The 16,431-nt window shown below is 39.9% G+C and overlaps 1 protein-coding gene across 1 annotated transcript in view; it reads left to right on the plus strand.

Annotated features, from left to right (window-relative positions):
* Positions 1 to 13,668, plus strand: part of uba2 (ubiquitin-like modifier activating enzyme 2) — a 33,620-nt gene extending 19,952 nt beyond the window's left edge. Inside the window, exons 10-17 of the mRNA XM_034685485.1 lie at positions 2,785 to 2,936; positions 3,029 to 3,122; positions 3,214 to 3,326; positions 6,142 to 6,297; positions 6,620 to 6,716; positions 6,821 to 6,926; positions 10,960 to 11,102; positions 12,479 to 13,668. Coding sequence (XP_034541376.1) covers positions 2,785 to 2,936; positions 3,029 to 3,122; positions 3,214 to 3,326; positions 6,142 to 6,297; positions 6,620 to 6,716; positions 6,821 to 6,926; positions 10,960 to 11,102; positions 12,479 to 12,714 — 1,097 coding nt within the window. The 3' untranslated portion in view covers positions 12,715 to 13,668. The remainder of the gene's footprint in view (positions 1 to 2,784; positions 2,937 to 3,028; positions 3,123 to 3,213; positions 3,327 to 6,141; positions 6,298 to 6,619; positions 6,717 to 6,820; positions 6,927 to 10,959; positions 11,103 to 12,478) is intronic.
* The last annotated feature ends 2,763 nt before the right edge of the window (positions 13,669 to 16,431 follow it).

Below are 16,431 nucleotides of genomic sequence, written 5' to 3' on the forward strand. Positions count from 1 at the left end.
AGCCGTGTATATTCAGCCAACATGTAAACATTAGATCAACGTGCTGGAGAGCTGAGGCACATCCACTTCCTGAGGGGGCGTGGTCAGAGGGAAGACAGAGTGTTCTGATGAGGAATGAAGAAGAGGGTTTTTCAGGCAGACCAAAATCGGATTTCAAAGTGTTTTTTTGAGCATAAACTTTAAAGACATGTTTTGGGGACCTCTTAGACCAATATATATTGATGAAAAAAGCGTGATATGTCACCTTTAAAACAATGCTAGATGTACCGAGTTAAATCGAACAAACTGATGACAACTTTTACTTGTTATTTTTGATGTTACATTATGGAGCTATACACCTTTATTTAGATAGGAGAGGACAGTGAATAGAGCAAGAAACTGGGCGAGAGTGGGGGAATGATTTGCGGTAGGGGGACCGTAGGCTGGAATCAAACCCAGGCCAGCCACTATATGGGTGCACCACTTAACCATTAGGCTAACCCTGTGCCATATCTTTTAGATATTTTGTTTAATCAAGTTATTTTTGTAAACACAAAAAAACTGTGCCACTCTGTTATCTAGGCAAATGTAAGTATTGCATCAGGACTCTGTATCCCTAGATACTTGATATAAAAAAATGGATCTCGATGGATGTAACTACATGTAGAATCAATGCGGAATTAATTGCAAAACATAACTTGAGAATACAAAGTAGACTATTGAGATGGATTGGGTATGATTCCGAATTCGTACCAAATAGAACAGACAAGAGTTTTAAAAACTGGGAAAGGGGACCTACGATATTCTGGGAACTCTTAAGAAAGAAGGAGATTAAAAGTTTTCAAGAGATAAAAGACCAATACAGTCTAACGAATCTGGATCAATACAGGTACGTGCAGTTAAGGCATTATCTAGAGCAAACAATAAGAGGATCCATTGAGGGGAGCGGGTTGGAAATCATTAAGATGTTCATTTCAGCATATGAATCAAAACTGGGGAAAAAGCTAATTTCAAAATTATATAAGGGAGTGGAAGACTTAAAGGGAAATGACACTTTATATATAAAAAATAGGTGGGAGAGGGAGGCAAACCTTGTCATATCAGGGGATGAATGGGAAGAGATAAATGAACAGCAGTGGAGGACAACTTGCTCCCTATCATGGCGAGAACACGGGTGGAAGAACATCACAAGATTCTTTAGAACACCAGCGCAAACAAAGTATCATGACACAAAGTGTTGGAGATTATGTGGAGTTGATAAAGCCGACCATTTCCACGTGTTCTGGGGTTGTCCCTCCATTGATAGCTACTGGCAGGAGCTTAAGAAGTGTATGGATAAAATACTGAAGGTAAACCTTCCACATACATTTGAGGTATTATACTTGGGGAAATTGGACATCAATTTTACAAGATTTGGGGATAGATGTATTTATAGAATAATGCTGATTGCAAGCAAAAAAGCAATTACTAGAAAATGGAGGACGAATGAAGCACCCAAGGTTGAGGACTGGGTTGAGGTAATACACAATATATATGTGATGGAAAAATTAACTTTTTCTTTGAGACTGGAGGCGGATAAATTTAAAAGAATTTGGGAAAACTGGATGGAGTACATAAAACCAATTAGGTCAGATTTTATCTGAGATGTCAATTGTGGAAAAGAAACCCTAGTTCATAGCTACAGGAGTTGAAATGTTTTGTTTCTTTTGAATTTATTTATTTATTTCAATAACCTTTTACTATATTCTTTACACTGTTATCATAGTGAAATTCTGTAAGCCGAACTGGCTAAAATACATGGCTGAATGTAAATACCCACTATGTCCTGGGCATAATTTTATTTGTGTACATGGAAAGGTACGGTCATTTTAATTTGATTTAAAGTAAAATACTGAGGAAGTCATGTTTAAGCTAAAGATAATGCATTTGTAAAAGAAGATAGAATAAAAAACACTCAGTCATTGTGTACCAACTGTATGTAGAATATATGGTATAATGTTCAATAAAAAGGCAATTTAGAAAAAAAAAAAAAAAAAGAATCAATGCGGACTGCAAGCCCTGTGATTGGTCCACTTGGCAGAATTGTATTTCCTGCATTTACAGCACTTCCAGTGGTACATGGGCAATATATTCCATCTCCTCATCCGTCTCCTCTCTGTTCTTCATGTAATCCTGTCTGTATGATAAACAGCAACATGTATCAGCTGTAGATTAACAGAACACGCTCTGAATCTCTGTGGAAAAGGAAACAGAGATCGTAGCGGGGCCGGAAGCAGGCGACCGGCTATCAGAGAGACCACACTGCCCTCAGGTGTTTCAGTCCTCTCTCTCCTACAAGCAGCATGTAGAGCTTAGGGATGCTTCTCTACATGGCAGACCTGTTCCTACTTCCGGGTTGGACCAAAGACAAAAGACCAAGGAAGTCTAATTGAAATGCTGTGTACTTATTTGACTTGCTTCAAACCCAGCATGCATTGCGCCCCAAATCGTTCAAATCTGTGAGGGCCTGTTAAATGCTGCTTTCAGATTGAATTACAGTGTGATATTCAGCCCCTATGTTTTCTGGTTACAGTGTGTGATTTAAAAACTCAGGGGGGTGATCTCATGAGTATGAGATACTTTTCCTGCAGTTACAAGAATCTGCTTTGCTGCCTGACATGGCTCTGCATTACTATCTGCTATGAAAACAAAGAGCTCTAAACTGTCGTAGATCATCATATTACTGGATACCATTACTCAGTGTCGGCCTTTATCCCTCTCTTCGCTGTTAGAAGTGTGTTTTTAATACTTGTGTCTGTGCCTCAGAGCGTCCTAAGGAGGAGTCTCCAGTTAAGGGTTTGAAGGACCAGCAGGTTCTCGGTGTTTGGGGTCTCTGCCAGCTGTTCAAACACAGTATCGAGACCCTCCGCTCTCAGCTGCGGGAGAAGGGAGATGAAGCCGAGCTGGTGTGGGACAAGGTGACACAGAAATGATTGAAATCTATTTTAAAATTGTACATGATCTCTGAGCTGCATAATGTAATGTGCTGTCTTCACTGCCCCCTCTTCAGGATGACCCTCCAGCCATGGACTTTGTCACTGCAGCAGCTAACCTGCGTATGCACATCTTCAGTATGAACATGAAGAGTCGCTTCGATGTCAAGTGTAAGTGGTCTAAATTCTTTTTAACAATGATGTAAAGTGTCCTGTGTATTTTGTAGTATGAGAAGCTTACAGTGATGTGTTTGTGTTTCAGCCATGGCGGGTAACATCATCCCAGCCATCGCTACAACCAACGCCGTCATCGCAGGACTCATCGTGCTGGAAGGACTGAAGATCCTCTCTGGGGAAATAGAATCCTGTCGCACAGTGAGTTCAGTTTCCTCTCTTCACTGAACCGGCCTTTTTGGGTCTAAAGTTCAGTTATTGATAATGCTGTTTACATGACCCGTCTGCAGCCTACTGACCTCTACCTGTGTTGTGAACTCTTACCTCTGCTCTGTCTGTCTCTCGACCTCTTTACGGCCATAACACGTATTTACTTTTCATCCTTTCTGTGATATCTGTGCATGTCAGAGCTTCTTAATGTCATGCTAACGCTGCAACCAAGACGTGAGGGTGCTCTGTATGAAAGTAATAAATGCATCTACCTTTTACACACAAACCGAGCTGGAGGGAGAGAGAGAGAGTGAGTACAGCAATTATCAAGCCCTATTGTTAATGTATAAGAATATACATCAAGATTAGAACTGCTGCATCTGAAACAGGAGCCAAAGTAGTCAATAAAACAAAGATAGAGAACATAAAACAGTCATCCAGGGGGATAGATGGTGTAAATCAACTTGATTAATAGAATATTGCCCCTAATAAAACTATATTGCACTTAATAAACTGGAGAGCAACATTATCTGGTTTGATTTATCAGCCTGATGCCCTATGAGTGAGTTTATTCCTGCATGACTTCAAGCTTCTGTAGCTCCAGCAGAGGGCAGGAGAGGGAGCAGTTTAAGCCCCTGATGGGAGCAGTCTTTGGTAATTCTTTTGGGCATGCAGAGGAAACGAGATCTGGAGGTATCCTGGTGTCCTGAGGCGTTTTTCGACTGCAGGAACTTTACTCCTGAACTACGTGTGTTTCGTCCGGTGGACCCAGGGTCTAAATTTAGTTCAGGGGTAGATAATCTCCCCCCTAAAAAGCCCCGGCTAGGGGGGTAGTACTTTTTCAAAGGTCCCGGGACTTTCGGGGGGCAGGGCCTGCAATGCTGAACGTGTCTGATTGGTAGATTAACCTCAGTGTTTTTATTCCGCCCGCCGTCCACAATAACATCCCACACATCTGTGATTCACTTGATTTCTCTTTCTTTCATTAGTTTTTATTTGTTCTATCTTTTTTGTATGTGTGTGTACTTTTCAAAAGAAGAAGCTGTGATTCTCTTGATTTAGCAGCTTGTAACAGTAGTCTTCTCTCAGCCCACCGTGAATGCGTCTCTCCCGGTGTTTTGGTTTAAACAGTGACCCTGTTAACTGGAGACTTTCAGCCGGATGCATCCCTCATAAACGTCTTTAGACCATCATTAAATATCTGATGAGGATATTTTGAAATCTTAATAAAAACTAAACTAGTTTGCATTCCCAGGAACTCCCTCTGTGTTTCAACAGCTGTGTAAAGTCTACAAACACTGACACGTTCAGCTGAAGGTCTCCAGTTAACAGGGTCGCTGTTTAAACCAAAACACCGGCCGATCTCTGCCACGGCTTTTTGAGTTCAAAAGGATTTTAAAGCCGTGTTGAAACGTCTTTGCTACTCGCGCTTATCTCCTCTCACGTGTTGATTCAGTGAATCCATCTGTGATGAAATATAGCACCATCTAAAACAGACCAGCTGAGTCTCTTCATGCTAACAGGCTAACTGTTGTGTTGCTCATAATGATACCTGCCTGTCCGTCTGCTTCTATGGTGTCATCTGTATTGAATGGCATTCCTCTCCCTCTACTGGTCTGGTGGTGTAGTGCCTTACCTTTTTTTCTCCATACGTCACTGGCCTGATTTGCACAAAACGCAGACAACAATGGGGGCACAGGAACCTTTTAGTTCAGGGTGAAGTAGTTCTGGAGGACTCTTGGTTGAAATGCACCTTTGGAGGGGATTCTTTCTGACATTTTTATCATCCTCTGCAGAGCTCTTTGTTCAGCAGCTGTACAGCAGAGATGCCAGCACACTTTGGATGGTGGAGCAGTAGAAGGACACCAGCAGCACTCTCAGGAAGTGTAGTCACTGCTGGGCCTTCTTCACTGCTGCAGATTTGTATCCCCAAGTTCATCAGGGTGGCAACCCTCTCCACCCTGTCTTCTCTGATGAAATCAGGGACGGGTTCTGTTTAGTGTCTCTTAAAGTCTCCGATGCGTTCTTGAGTTAGGATACAGGCTGTTTGCAGAACACCACACAGCCACCTTTAGGATCTCACCTCTATCTCCACCATGTATGAGACCTACCAATGTGGTGTCATCAGAGAGCTTGAATATGGGAAGGTGTGAAGGAGGCAGGCCTTGATGTGGTCAGCAACGAGTCTTTCAACAGATATTGTCCTGTAGTAGTTGAGTCCACTGGCTGATGGTTTTTGGGGACAGGGATGGTAGAAGCCGACTTCAGACAGGATGGATGGTATCTTGTGTCAGGGACAGGTTGAATATCCTGGTCCATCAGGTCCAGCTGATCTGGTGTAGCCCTTTCTACCTGCACCATGAGTTATTGTGTCTGAGATGGTCCTCCACCCTTCTCTTGTAGTCCTCCTTTGCAGCCTTGTTGCCTCTCCTCAGGTTTGATCATGCCGTGTTGTACTGGGCTCTGTCTCCTGACCTGAAGGCCAGATCGAGGGATCTCAGGAGGGACAGTACTGCACTTGTCTTCCATGATGCTGTCTGTGCAGAACTTAATACATGATAGAACAGCTTCTGTGTCCCCCCCAATCCTGCTGTTCATGTGTCCTCTGATGTGTGGGCTAAACAGTCCTGCAGTTGTGACAGTTCCCCCCTCAGGTCAGGTTTCTATGTGTTTAATAACTGGTTAGGCAATCCTGCTGAGGGGGGGGGGTCTAAGCTGGGATGAGGAGCAGTGAGAGAGTCACAACTCATTCTGTGTCTGCCTCTTGTTCTTTTCATCTTTTCCTCTTTGTTTTCTTCTTCATCAGATCTTCCTGAACAAGTGTCCCAGCCTGCGGAAGAAGCTCCTGGTCCCATGTGTGCTCGACCCGCCCAGCAACAACTGCTACGTCTGCGCCAGCAAACCTGAAGTCACCGTCAAGTTCAACGTCCACAAAACCACGGTCCTCACCCTGCAGGACCGGGTAACACCAGCCGCTTGTTTTCACCTCATTCAGCAGCCTCAGTAACAAAGAAGTCTGCTTCACTTGATCCCAGATATCATCCACATGACATGATTGTAACTTTAGTCAGCTGATGTGATGAACTGTCCTACGGGAACATCAGTGTTTCTCTCCAGCTCATAGATCGCACTGTATCGCCTTAATGTTTGACACCACAATATAATGAGCTGTTTTAAACAAGTAGTCTGTGTCTTATGTTTCATATTTACTGAATCACAATCTACATGACATGTCAGAGTAGTTATTGTTGGTTCATTTTCTGTTGTCGTGTTTTTATCATCAGATCCTGAAGGAGAGGTTCGGCATGGTGGCTCCAGATGTTCAGATCGAGGACGGGAAAGGAACTATCCTCATCTCCTCAGAGGAAGGAGAGACTGAAGGTAAGGAGGGAGGGGTGAAAGAAGTGCAGTGTTTTGTTGTTTTGTAATGACAGGTTCTTGGTAGAGGACTCACACACTGCAAACATGCTTCTGTCCCTTCACAGCCAACAACAACAAGTTCCTCTCTGACTTTGGGATCCGTAACGGCAGCCGTCTCCAAACTGACGACTTCCTCCAAGACTACACACTCCTCATTAATGTCCTTCACAGGTATGTGCTTATATCAGTGTGTGTATAAAAACATTCAGGTCATAAAGAAAGGGAGTAAAGTAAGGGGTAATGTATAGTGAGCTGGTGGTTATGCTGATTAAAATCCTGAGAGGGAGAGAGGAGACGGCTCTGTCCCCCCTGCAGGGGTTGTGTTTGTCATGATCAATAACAAACTTCAAGGTGACATATCATGCAAAATGGACTTTTTAATGGTTCTCTACCTGAAATATGTTTCCCTGGCATGTCTACAAACCCCCCGAGAATGAAAAGAATCCATTCTGTCCCTGTTCTGATTTCTCCACCTTTCTGTAAATGTGTGTGAAACGAGCCGTTTCAGACTTCAGTGTTTTTGTTACGTAACAACAATATCCGATCTGTCACGGAGTCAGAGCTCAGAGCTTGTTCAGCCCATAGACTGTATAAAATACAACTCAACCCCTCCTCCGTTTCTCATTCCCTGCACAAATGTGTGCAAACAAGGAGCTTAGGAGGGAGGCATGCTAGTTGTAGGCTGTCTTAATAAACACAAAGGTCGGTTTTACTCCCCACGTCTGCAGATTTGAAGATCTAGTGGATGATTTTTATTTATCATGGAAAAGTGCTAGCACTAGTTAGCATAGCCACATAGCTACATGTTTGTAGCTGTAGCTGTAGCTGTGTACCAAGACACACATCGACATACTGACAAATAAAACAACAAGAAACACTAAATCTGTGACCAATGGTTCAGAAAGGTCCTGCTGCCTTTCTGGCAGAGGTCGGTTTTACTTCCCACGTCTGCAGATTTGAAGATCTAGTGGATGATTTTTATTTATCATGGATAAGTGCTAGCGCTAGTTAGCATAGCCACATAGCTACATGTTCGTAGCTGTATACCAAGACACACGTCGACATACTGACAAATAAAACAACAAGAAACACTAAATCTGTGACCAATCCTTCAGAAAGGTCCTGCTTCAGGCGCCTCTCCGTCAGGATCAGATTCTGGATCAGATTCAGAGGGTTGAAGTAACGTGGTCTGTGAGCAGCCGTGTATATTCAGCCAACATGTAAACATTAGATCAACGTGCTGGACAGCCGAGGGGATATCCACTTCCTGAGGGGGCGTGGTCAGAGAGAAAACAGAGTGTTCTGAACAGGGTTGAAGAAGAGGGTTCTTCAGGCAGACCAAAATCTGATTTCAAAGTGTTTTTTTGAGCATAAACTTTAAAGACATGTTTTGGGGACCTCTTAGACCAATATATATTGATGAAAAGAGCATAATATGTCACCTTTAACAATATTCCACTTATTACAATCTAAATATACAAACAGGTTGACACTAAGTATTTTATTGATTTAAAACTGATGATTTATTCAGCTAAAAGAAATAGTCCCTCGTTTTTTTGTGCTAGACATTGAACCGAATATCTTAAAAAAGTAGTGTTGGAGAACAATAATAATCAAGATAGGCATTACACAAACAGGTCGGACTATAAGAAACAACACAAAACTAAAACAATGATGAAAAGAAAGAAGAAATGACTCAAATCAAATTGTATTATAGTCCCTCACTTTCAACGTCTGGTAGTGCTTCCATGACAGTATTTAATACTATTAATGAGTTTAATTAACAATAAACATAACAGACATTTTCCTGCTTTATTGTTACAACTCACACTAAAATGAAGGTTTTCAATCAGGGTAAAGTCCAAACATTAGTGTTTTTCGTTGGAGTTTTAACCTGTAAAAGGTCCTCTGTCCCATAACTTGTCTTCATGCAAGAATTTGTGGTAAAGTTGCCACAACTGAGTTCTGAGTGTACAACCCCAGCTCCACCAAAGTTGGGATGCTGTGTTAAATGTAAATCAAACAAAAGTGCACTGACAACATATCAAATGTTGAAACTGAAAACTTTTGTTTTATGGAATATGTATGCAACACATGAAATAAAAAGTCGGGGCAGGGTCATGGTCACCTTTTGTGTTGCATTAGTTCTTCCTTTACCAACTCTGTAAACTTTGGGAAGCAAGGAGACCGTTTCTGGAGTTTCAAAGGTGAAATGTTATCTTGTTAATGCCTGATGGAAGATTTTAAACATGTGTGGTGTTCTCTGTTCTCATTTGTCATTTCACAATGGGTCAAATATTTTCTGTGGGAAAATAGTCAGGACTGCAGGCAGGCTGGTTTAGCATCCCTATAAATCACCTTGTACAGTCATGGCCAAAAGTTTTGAGAATGACACAACTATTAATTTTCACAAAGTCTGCTGTTTCAGTTTTTATAATGACAATTTGCATATACTCCAGAATGTTATGAGGAGTGATCAGCTCAACTGCAATTAATTGCAAAGTCCCTCTTTGCCTTGAAAATGAACTTTATCTCCAAAAACACATTTCCACTGCATTTCAGCCCTGCCACAAAAGGACCAGCTAACATCCTTTCAATGACACACAGGTGTCACACACATTAACACAGGTGTGGGTGTTGATGAGGACAAGGCTGGCGATCAATCTGTCATGATTGAGTGACTGGACACTTTAAAAGGAAGATGGTGCATGACACCATTGTTCCTCATCTGTTAACCATGGTTACCTGCAAGGAAACACGTGCAGCCATCATTGCATTGCACAAAAAGGGCCTAACAGGGAAGTTTATAGCAGCGAGTAAGATTGCACCTCAGTCAACCGTCTATCCAATTATCAAGAACTTCAAGGAGAGAGGTTCAATTGTTGCCAAACAGGCTCCAGGGCGCCCAAGAAAGTCCAGCAAGCGCCAGGACCGTCTCCTGAAGGTGTTACAGCTGCGGGATCGGGCCACCACCAGTGCAGAGCTTGCTCAGGAATGGCAGCAGGCAGGTGTGAGTGCATCTGCACGCACAGTGAGGTGAAGACTTTTGGAGGAAGGCCTGGTGTCAAGGAGGGCAGCAAAGAAGCCACTTCTCTCCAGTAAAAACATCAGGGACAGACTGATATTCTGCAGAAGGTACAGGGACTGGACTGCTGAGGACTGGGGTAAAGTCATTTTCTCTGATGAATCCCCTTTCCGATTGTTTGGGGCATCTGGAGGAAGGCTTGTTCGGAGAAGACGAGGTGAGCGCTACCATCAGTCCTGTCTCTTGCCAACAGTGAAGCATCCTGAGACCATTCATGTGTGGGGTTGCTTTTCGGTCAAGGGAGTGGGCTCTCTCACAATCTTGCCTAAAAACACAGCCATGAATAAAGAATGGTACCAGAACGTCCTCCGAGAGCAACTTCTCCCAACCATCCAAGGGCAGTTTGGTGATGAAGAATGCCTTTTCCAGCATGATGGAGCATCTTGCCATAAAGCAAAAGTCATGACAAAATGGCTCGGGGAACAAAACATTAAGATTTTGGGCCCTTGGCCAGGAAACTCCCCAGATCTTAATCCCATTGAGAACTTGTGGTCAATCCTCAAGAGGCGGGTGGACAATCAAAAACCCACAAATTCTGACAAACTCCAAGCATTGATTATGCAAGAATGGACTGCCATCAGTCAGGATTTGGTCCAGAAGTTGATTGACAGCATGCCAGGGAGAATTGCAGAGGTCTTGAAAAAGAAGGGTCAGCACTGCAAATATTGACTTATTGCATGAATTCTGTGTAATTCTCAATAAAAGCTTTTGATACTTATGAAATGCTTCTAATTGTATTTCATGATACCATAGAAACATCTGACAAAAACACCTAAAAACCCTGAAGCAGCAGACTTTGTGAAAATGTAATATTTGTGTCATTCTCAAAACTTTTGGCCAGGACTGTAGTATGCCAGATGTTTCCTGAAAAAGGCATTGTCTGGATGGCAGCATGTGTTGCTCCTAAACCTTTAAGTTTAAAAAAAAAGTTTACATCCCCGATGTGTAAATGACCCTTTCCATGGGCACTTGTGCTTCCCGTACACACACGCAGGGCTCGACATCAGCTGTTTTACTCCCCAGCCTGGGAGGATTTTATTTTTCATCATTTCTTTCCTTTTTTTGCTGACTGAAGTAAACTTTACTGCAGAGGCTGAATGTGTGTGTCCTCATTCACAGCCAGGACCTAGAGAGGGATCTGGAATTTGAGGTAGTTGGTGAGGTCCCAGAGAAGCCTCCCGCCCCTCAGCCGAACCAGGTAGAGGCCAACAGCGTCATCAACGGCAACAAGGACTCTGCCCAGCCCTCCACCTCCTCCAAAGGTCAGCAGGAACATGACTCTTATCTTATATCCAGTGTTGTTAATTTAGTTTTCTTGTTATAATACAAGACATATTTGGGTCCCAAGTTTATTCATTTCTTTAAATTTTTTTTACTTTTAATCTGTTTTTCAAAAACAGATATGTTAAAAAATCAGGATCTTTAATCTTTAGGCTACATGTCAGTTAATGTTGTCATAGATTAAAAGTTAATCCAAAGGCATATGGGTCTATTTCATTCATTAAAGACGCCAAACTAAGGCCTCTCACATTCTGAACTGAAGTGTTTCTTGTGAGAGACACGTTTTATTATTACTTATTTCTGTCTTTTTAAATTACCGTGTCATTGAATAATCTTTTTTATAAAGCACTTTTCAAAGCAGGGTTAGGAAGTGCTACGAAAAATAAAGAAAGAACAGTGAAAGAGAAATGTGAGGAAGACAAATTAAAATAGATAAAACAATGTTGGACAAATAAAAACAACAAATGTTAAAAGATTAAAACAATCAAAAATCATACATAAAAAAATGTAAAATATAAGATATAAAGAATATAGGAATACAAAATAAAAAATATAAGGAAATATAAAATATAAAAAATATAGCATTTTGGAGTATAAAATATAAAAATAAAGTAATGTAAAGAAAATTAAGTATAGAAATATAAAATTTTAATTTAAAGAAATATTTGAATATATTCATATTGAATATACAAGGTATAGAAATTTAGAAAAATAAAAATATAGAAATATAACATTAAAGATATGGAAATATAGAAAATATAGACATTTAGAAATAGAAAATATTAAAAATAAAGTAATATCAAATATAGTAATATATTTTTTTAATATAAATAAATATAAAAAATAAAATATAACAAAATATATCAATATTAAATGCAAATAGTATTGAAATTTTGAAATGCGAAATAAAGAAAATATATAAATTTTGAATATTTTAAAATATAGAAATGTAGAAATAAAAATTATAGAAATATTAAATATTAAAAATGTAGAAATAAAATATCTAAGTTAGAAATTAAAAAAATATGAAATATCTAAAATATAAAAATTAGAAATTTTAAATATAAAAAATATAGAAATATAATTTTTTTTATGTAAACAAATAAATATTACACTTAAAATATAACAAGAATATAGAAATATTTTTTATAAAGATATAGTGATGGTATTGGATGTGAGCAGTCAAATGATCTTTCCTCTGTGTCGCTCCACCTTGTTATTTATTTGTGTAGTGAAGCGACCTGTACATGTTCAAGACGTATAAAAACCTGATTGTCATTCTTCTGATTGTTTTGAGCTCCTGTATCCCTGTATCCAATCTGCCTCTCTTTAATCTCTAAATGCTGTAATCCCTCAGCCTCAGCCCCGGACGAAGAGGACGACCTGATGATCATTGACCCTGATGATGATGATGATGAGGAGGGCACGTCCTCTGGCTCTGCAGCAGCAGCAGCTCCCCACAGCGCAAAGAGGAAGCACCCTGATGCAGAGACTGGAGAGACCTCCGTCAAACGCCCCAGGATCAAGCAGTCGAGTGACAGAGCGTCCCCCGTCAACGAGGACGATGATGATGACATCATCGCATTGGACTAACCTGCCCCCCCTGGTCCCTGTAGAACTGAGAGCTCTTTCTACGCTTGTGGTTTTGACTGAAGACTGACAGAAGGCAGACGTGTAATATCTGAGGTGTGAAGAAAATGACCCTGTTAGTCTTTTATCATAACGTCTTTCTACTCAAAGCTTTCATACCCCCTCTGTGCGCTCTGTCACACGACTGTAAATAGATTCTACGTTTGAAAACTTTTGACAAATGCATTCGACTTGTTGTTTTTGTTCTTGTTCTGATATATAAATGCTTCTTTTGATGGTTCAGTACTTTTTTTAGTCATTTTTATATATGTACTGTATTTCTCATACAAGTCCGGGTGTTCTGTGCTTTGTGGTCAAGTTGATTTAAGAACCAAAAACAGTGGACGGGTTGATCCGAGTCGTTCTAAAGGGACAGACGGATGCAGCATCCTGTCGGTGGGTTGAACACACGGCGTATTTGACCATGTTGGGCGTTAGTTTTCTACCTCTCTGCTTGAACATGTTCTGGTTGTAAATACATGACCATGCCCGACATTAACCCTGCTCCTGCCAGAAGTCCTGATCCCTCTGAGCAGAGCACAGTGGCTCCCCGTGAGCCTCCTCTGTCCCCTGAAGGCTCTGGCTAAGCACAAGCAGCTAACATCAGGCTGGTTTCAGCTCAGTGTGGTAACGTACCCTCGTTCTGTTTGTACAAAGAGGTCTCACATTTTAGACTGAACTCGTACAGAGTATGATATCGTGGTCCAGTAAGAATAAGCCATCATCTTTCATACTGCTGTGGTTAACATGATGATAATGGGGTGCACTAATGTAACATAAGAACCACGGGCACAAAGTGTGCTCTGATTCCTTTGTCAGTCCACTTCACTTCATGGTTTTGATCTGACTTGTGAAAAAGCCAGAAGCTCCCTTTGGACTCATTTGGTGAACACAATAAAATTGAAAGGCTTCTTGTGATGTCTCGTTCATTTGTCACTCCGAGAGGATACGCCGGTTAATGTTTGCACATTCTGAATGTTTTATACTCGTGCACAGGAGAGACTACAGAGGGGAAATCCTGTGTATGGTCCTGTTGTATATCAATCGTCTCCATAAGATATGCACCTCTTTGTTCTTGTCTGTTCTCAGTTTTTCCAACATGGCTGTCGGTTCAGGATAAAAGACTTCGGCTGTTTCCGAAACGGCCTGCTACATACTACTTACTAATGTAGTAGGCAGTAGGTATTGCCTACTACATACTGCGTTTGAATTTAGTATGTAGTCTGACTGTTCTGTCCGATCTGTCATGCAGCATGCTGAGCCAGACTTCGCTGGATTTCCGGTTTCGGAAAGCGGAAGTAAACAACGAAGCCGATAAATAAAAAGCTTATTTAGCATCCATTTATGATTTAAAAAGTTAGGAAGTGGTTTATATGGAATTTGATAACTTTCACAGCACCCAAAAACGGATTTCCTCCCGTCAAAAAATGAGGAAAAAGAAAAAGCAGAACGAGCGCTGTGCATTATGGGAAACAGTACGCGAGGAAGACTGGTCCGATGCACACTGAGATATTTTCCCGAATCAGTAGACATCCGGGGAGTTTTGGCATACTGCAGATTTTGCTCTTGTTCACATACTACTTACTACATACTGAATTTTGGACATATCAGTACGTACTGCTAGTATAGTAGGCGATTTCGGAAACAGCCTTCCTTTTCTGTGAGCTGCACTTTAAACAATCCAATTAACAAATTGAGTAGCGAGCATGTGTTCTGATTAAAAGCAAAGCAAAATTCTCCCCTCCAGATATGTGTGCCATCACCAGTGGTGGACAAAGTACACATCTTCATTACTTAAGTCAAAGTTTAGATCTCCTGGTCAAATATTACTCCAATACAAGTGAAAGTTGTTCAGTCAGATTATGACTTGAGTTAAAGTCCTGGAGCACTTGCTTTTTAAAACACTGAATTATTCAAAGTACTTCTTCTCAAAACATTTCCACAAAGCATGAGTGCAGTGAAGAATACATAGGAGTACATTCAGTTACATCATGTTTATTTAGAAACCATTACTTGAAATCTCTAAAAACTATACCATGGAATAAAATCAGACACTAAGTTACTCCAAGCACAGACACCTTAGTTTGAAATGTTCATCTGGAATGAAACAAACGTTATGTAGCTCAACACGCTCTCTCAGGTTGGACTGTGAATGTTTGTTTGTTTGAGCAGAAACAGGGAGAACATTTAAAACCATACGTATCATTCTTCATTTCAAAAACCTCTAACACGGCCTGAAGATATGACCATGGGTGCTCAGGTGGAGAATCATAGCCATCATTACCACCTCTACATGAACTGTCTGATCTGAGTGATGCTCTGTGTTTGCTCCACGTTCAACCATGGAGATATACAGGTACGACTAAACCACTGAGACAAACAGAACTACACAAACACAGTTTACTGTCTTAGGATCAGATTTCAGAAAAGAGAAGGAAATTCATGAGCTGACTTCAAAGATAAAGTAGTTAGTAACTAGAGCACTGATAGAGATGTAGAGGATTCAAAAGTACAATAATTGTCTTCTAGATGTAGGGGAGTAAAAGTATGATATTTGTCTTTAAATTGAGTAAAAGTGATAAGTTCAGCAAAAGATAATACTCAAGTAAAGTACAGATACTCAAAAACTGTACTTAAGTACATCTACTTTGTTACTGTCCACCACTGTCTGTCACTGTTAGAGCAATATCACTTCAGTGCATTAGCTAGGCATTTTAAGTTTTAAAACATAAAATAACATAAGATAAGAAATATAACTGACATAATTAAACCAGACACTATTTAAATATTTAAAACATTCACAATTAATAAAAAGTTAGTATAAACATAAATAATAATAATAAAAACAATGTGGATACCTTAACTGAATAATAAACAATCACACAAAAACATAGAAAAAAATTAAGATGCAATAATTATTTTTTTTTAATTCTGAGATTAAAATCTGACTTTAGTCTCAGAATTTAAAAAAATAAATATTGCACCTTAATTTTTTTTCTCCTTTGGCCCTTATCCTCTTCCATACATGTGTTGATGTACGTACTAGATTTAACTATAAAAAAAACATTTTACAACACATTTTTTTACAACATTTTATTTATTGGTAAATAAGCCTGGTAAACACTTTTACAAAACAAATACAGTCCAGACCTACAATAGTCTCAAAAGACAAGGAGTCAAATGCTTTTTTTTTTAAATCTCTGTATTTACTTTATTTAATTGATGTTAGTATTGTCATTGTAATTGTTATTACTATTATGTTATGTTGTCAACTTCCTCTGTTTGTACTGGATGTACTGTATAGAGGTTTTGGGTGGGGGGTATTGTGCACAGTTTTGTGTATTGTAATTTTCTTTGTTTAAACTCAATAAAAATGTGTAAAAAAACAAAAAAGAAAGCTTTAATTACGAACAATAAACTTATTAATAACACCTTTAAATCATTTTAGGAAACTTTATATAAATCAGAGAAACAAGATTTACAAGATCCAAATCCATTTTTAGACACGATACGATTAAAAAATCTTTCTCATGGTCAAAAATAATATTTAAGTTCAGAAATAGCAGAGGCTGAAATCATACAAACAATAAAAAGCTTTTCACTTAATAAAGCTCAGGGTATGGACGGACTCCCCTTTGAGTTTCATTCTACATTTTGGCACAAATTAGCTCCTATATTTAC

The sequence above is a fragment of the Notolabrus celidotus genome, chromosome 6 (assembly GCF_009762535.1).
Source record: "Notolabrus celidotus isolate fNotCel1 chromosome 6, fNotCel1.pri, whole genome shotgun sequence".
NCBI lineage: Eukaryota > Metazoa > Chordata > Actinopteri > Labriformes > Labridae > Notolabrus > Notolabrus celidotus.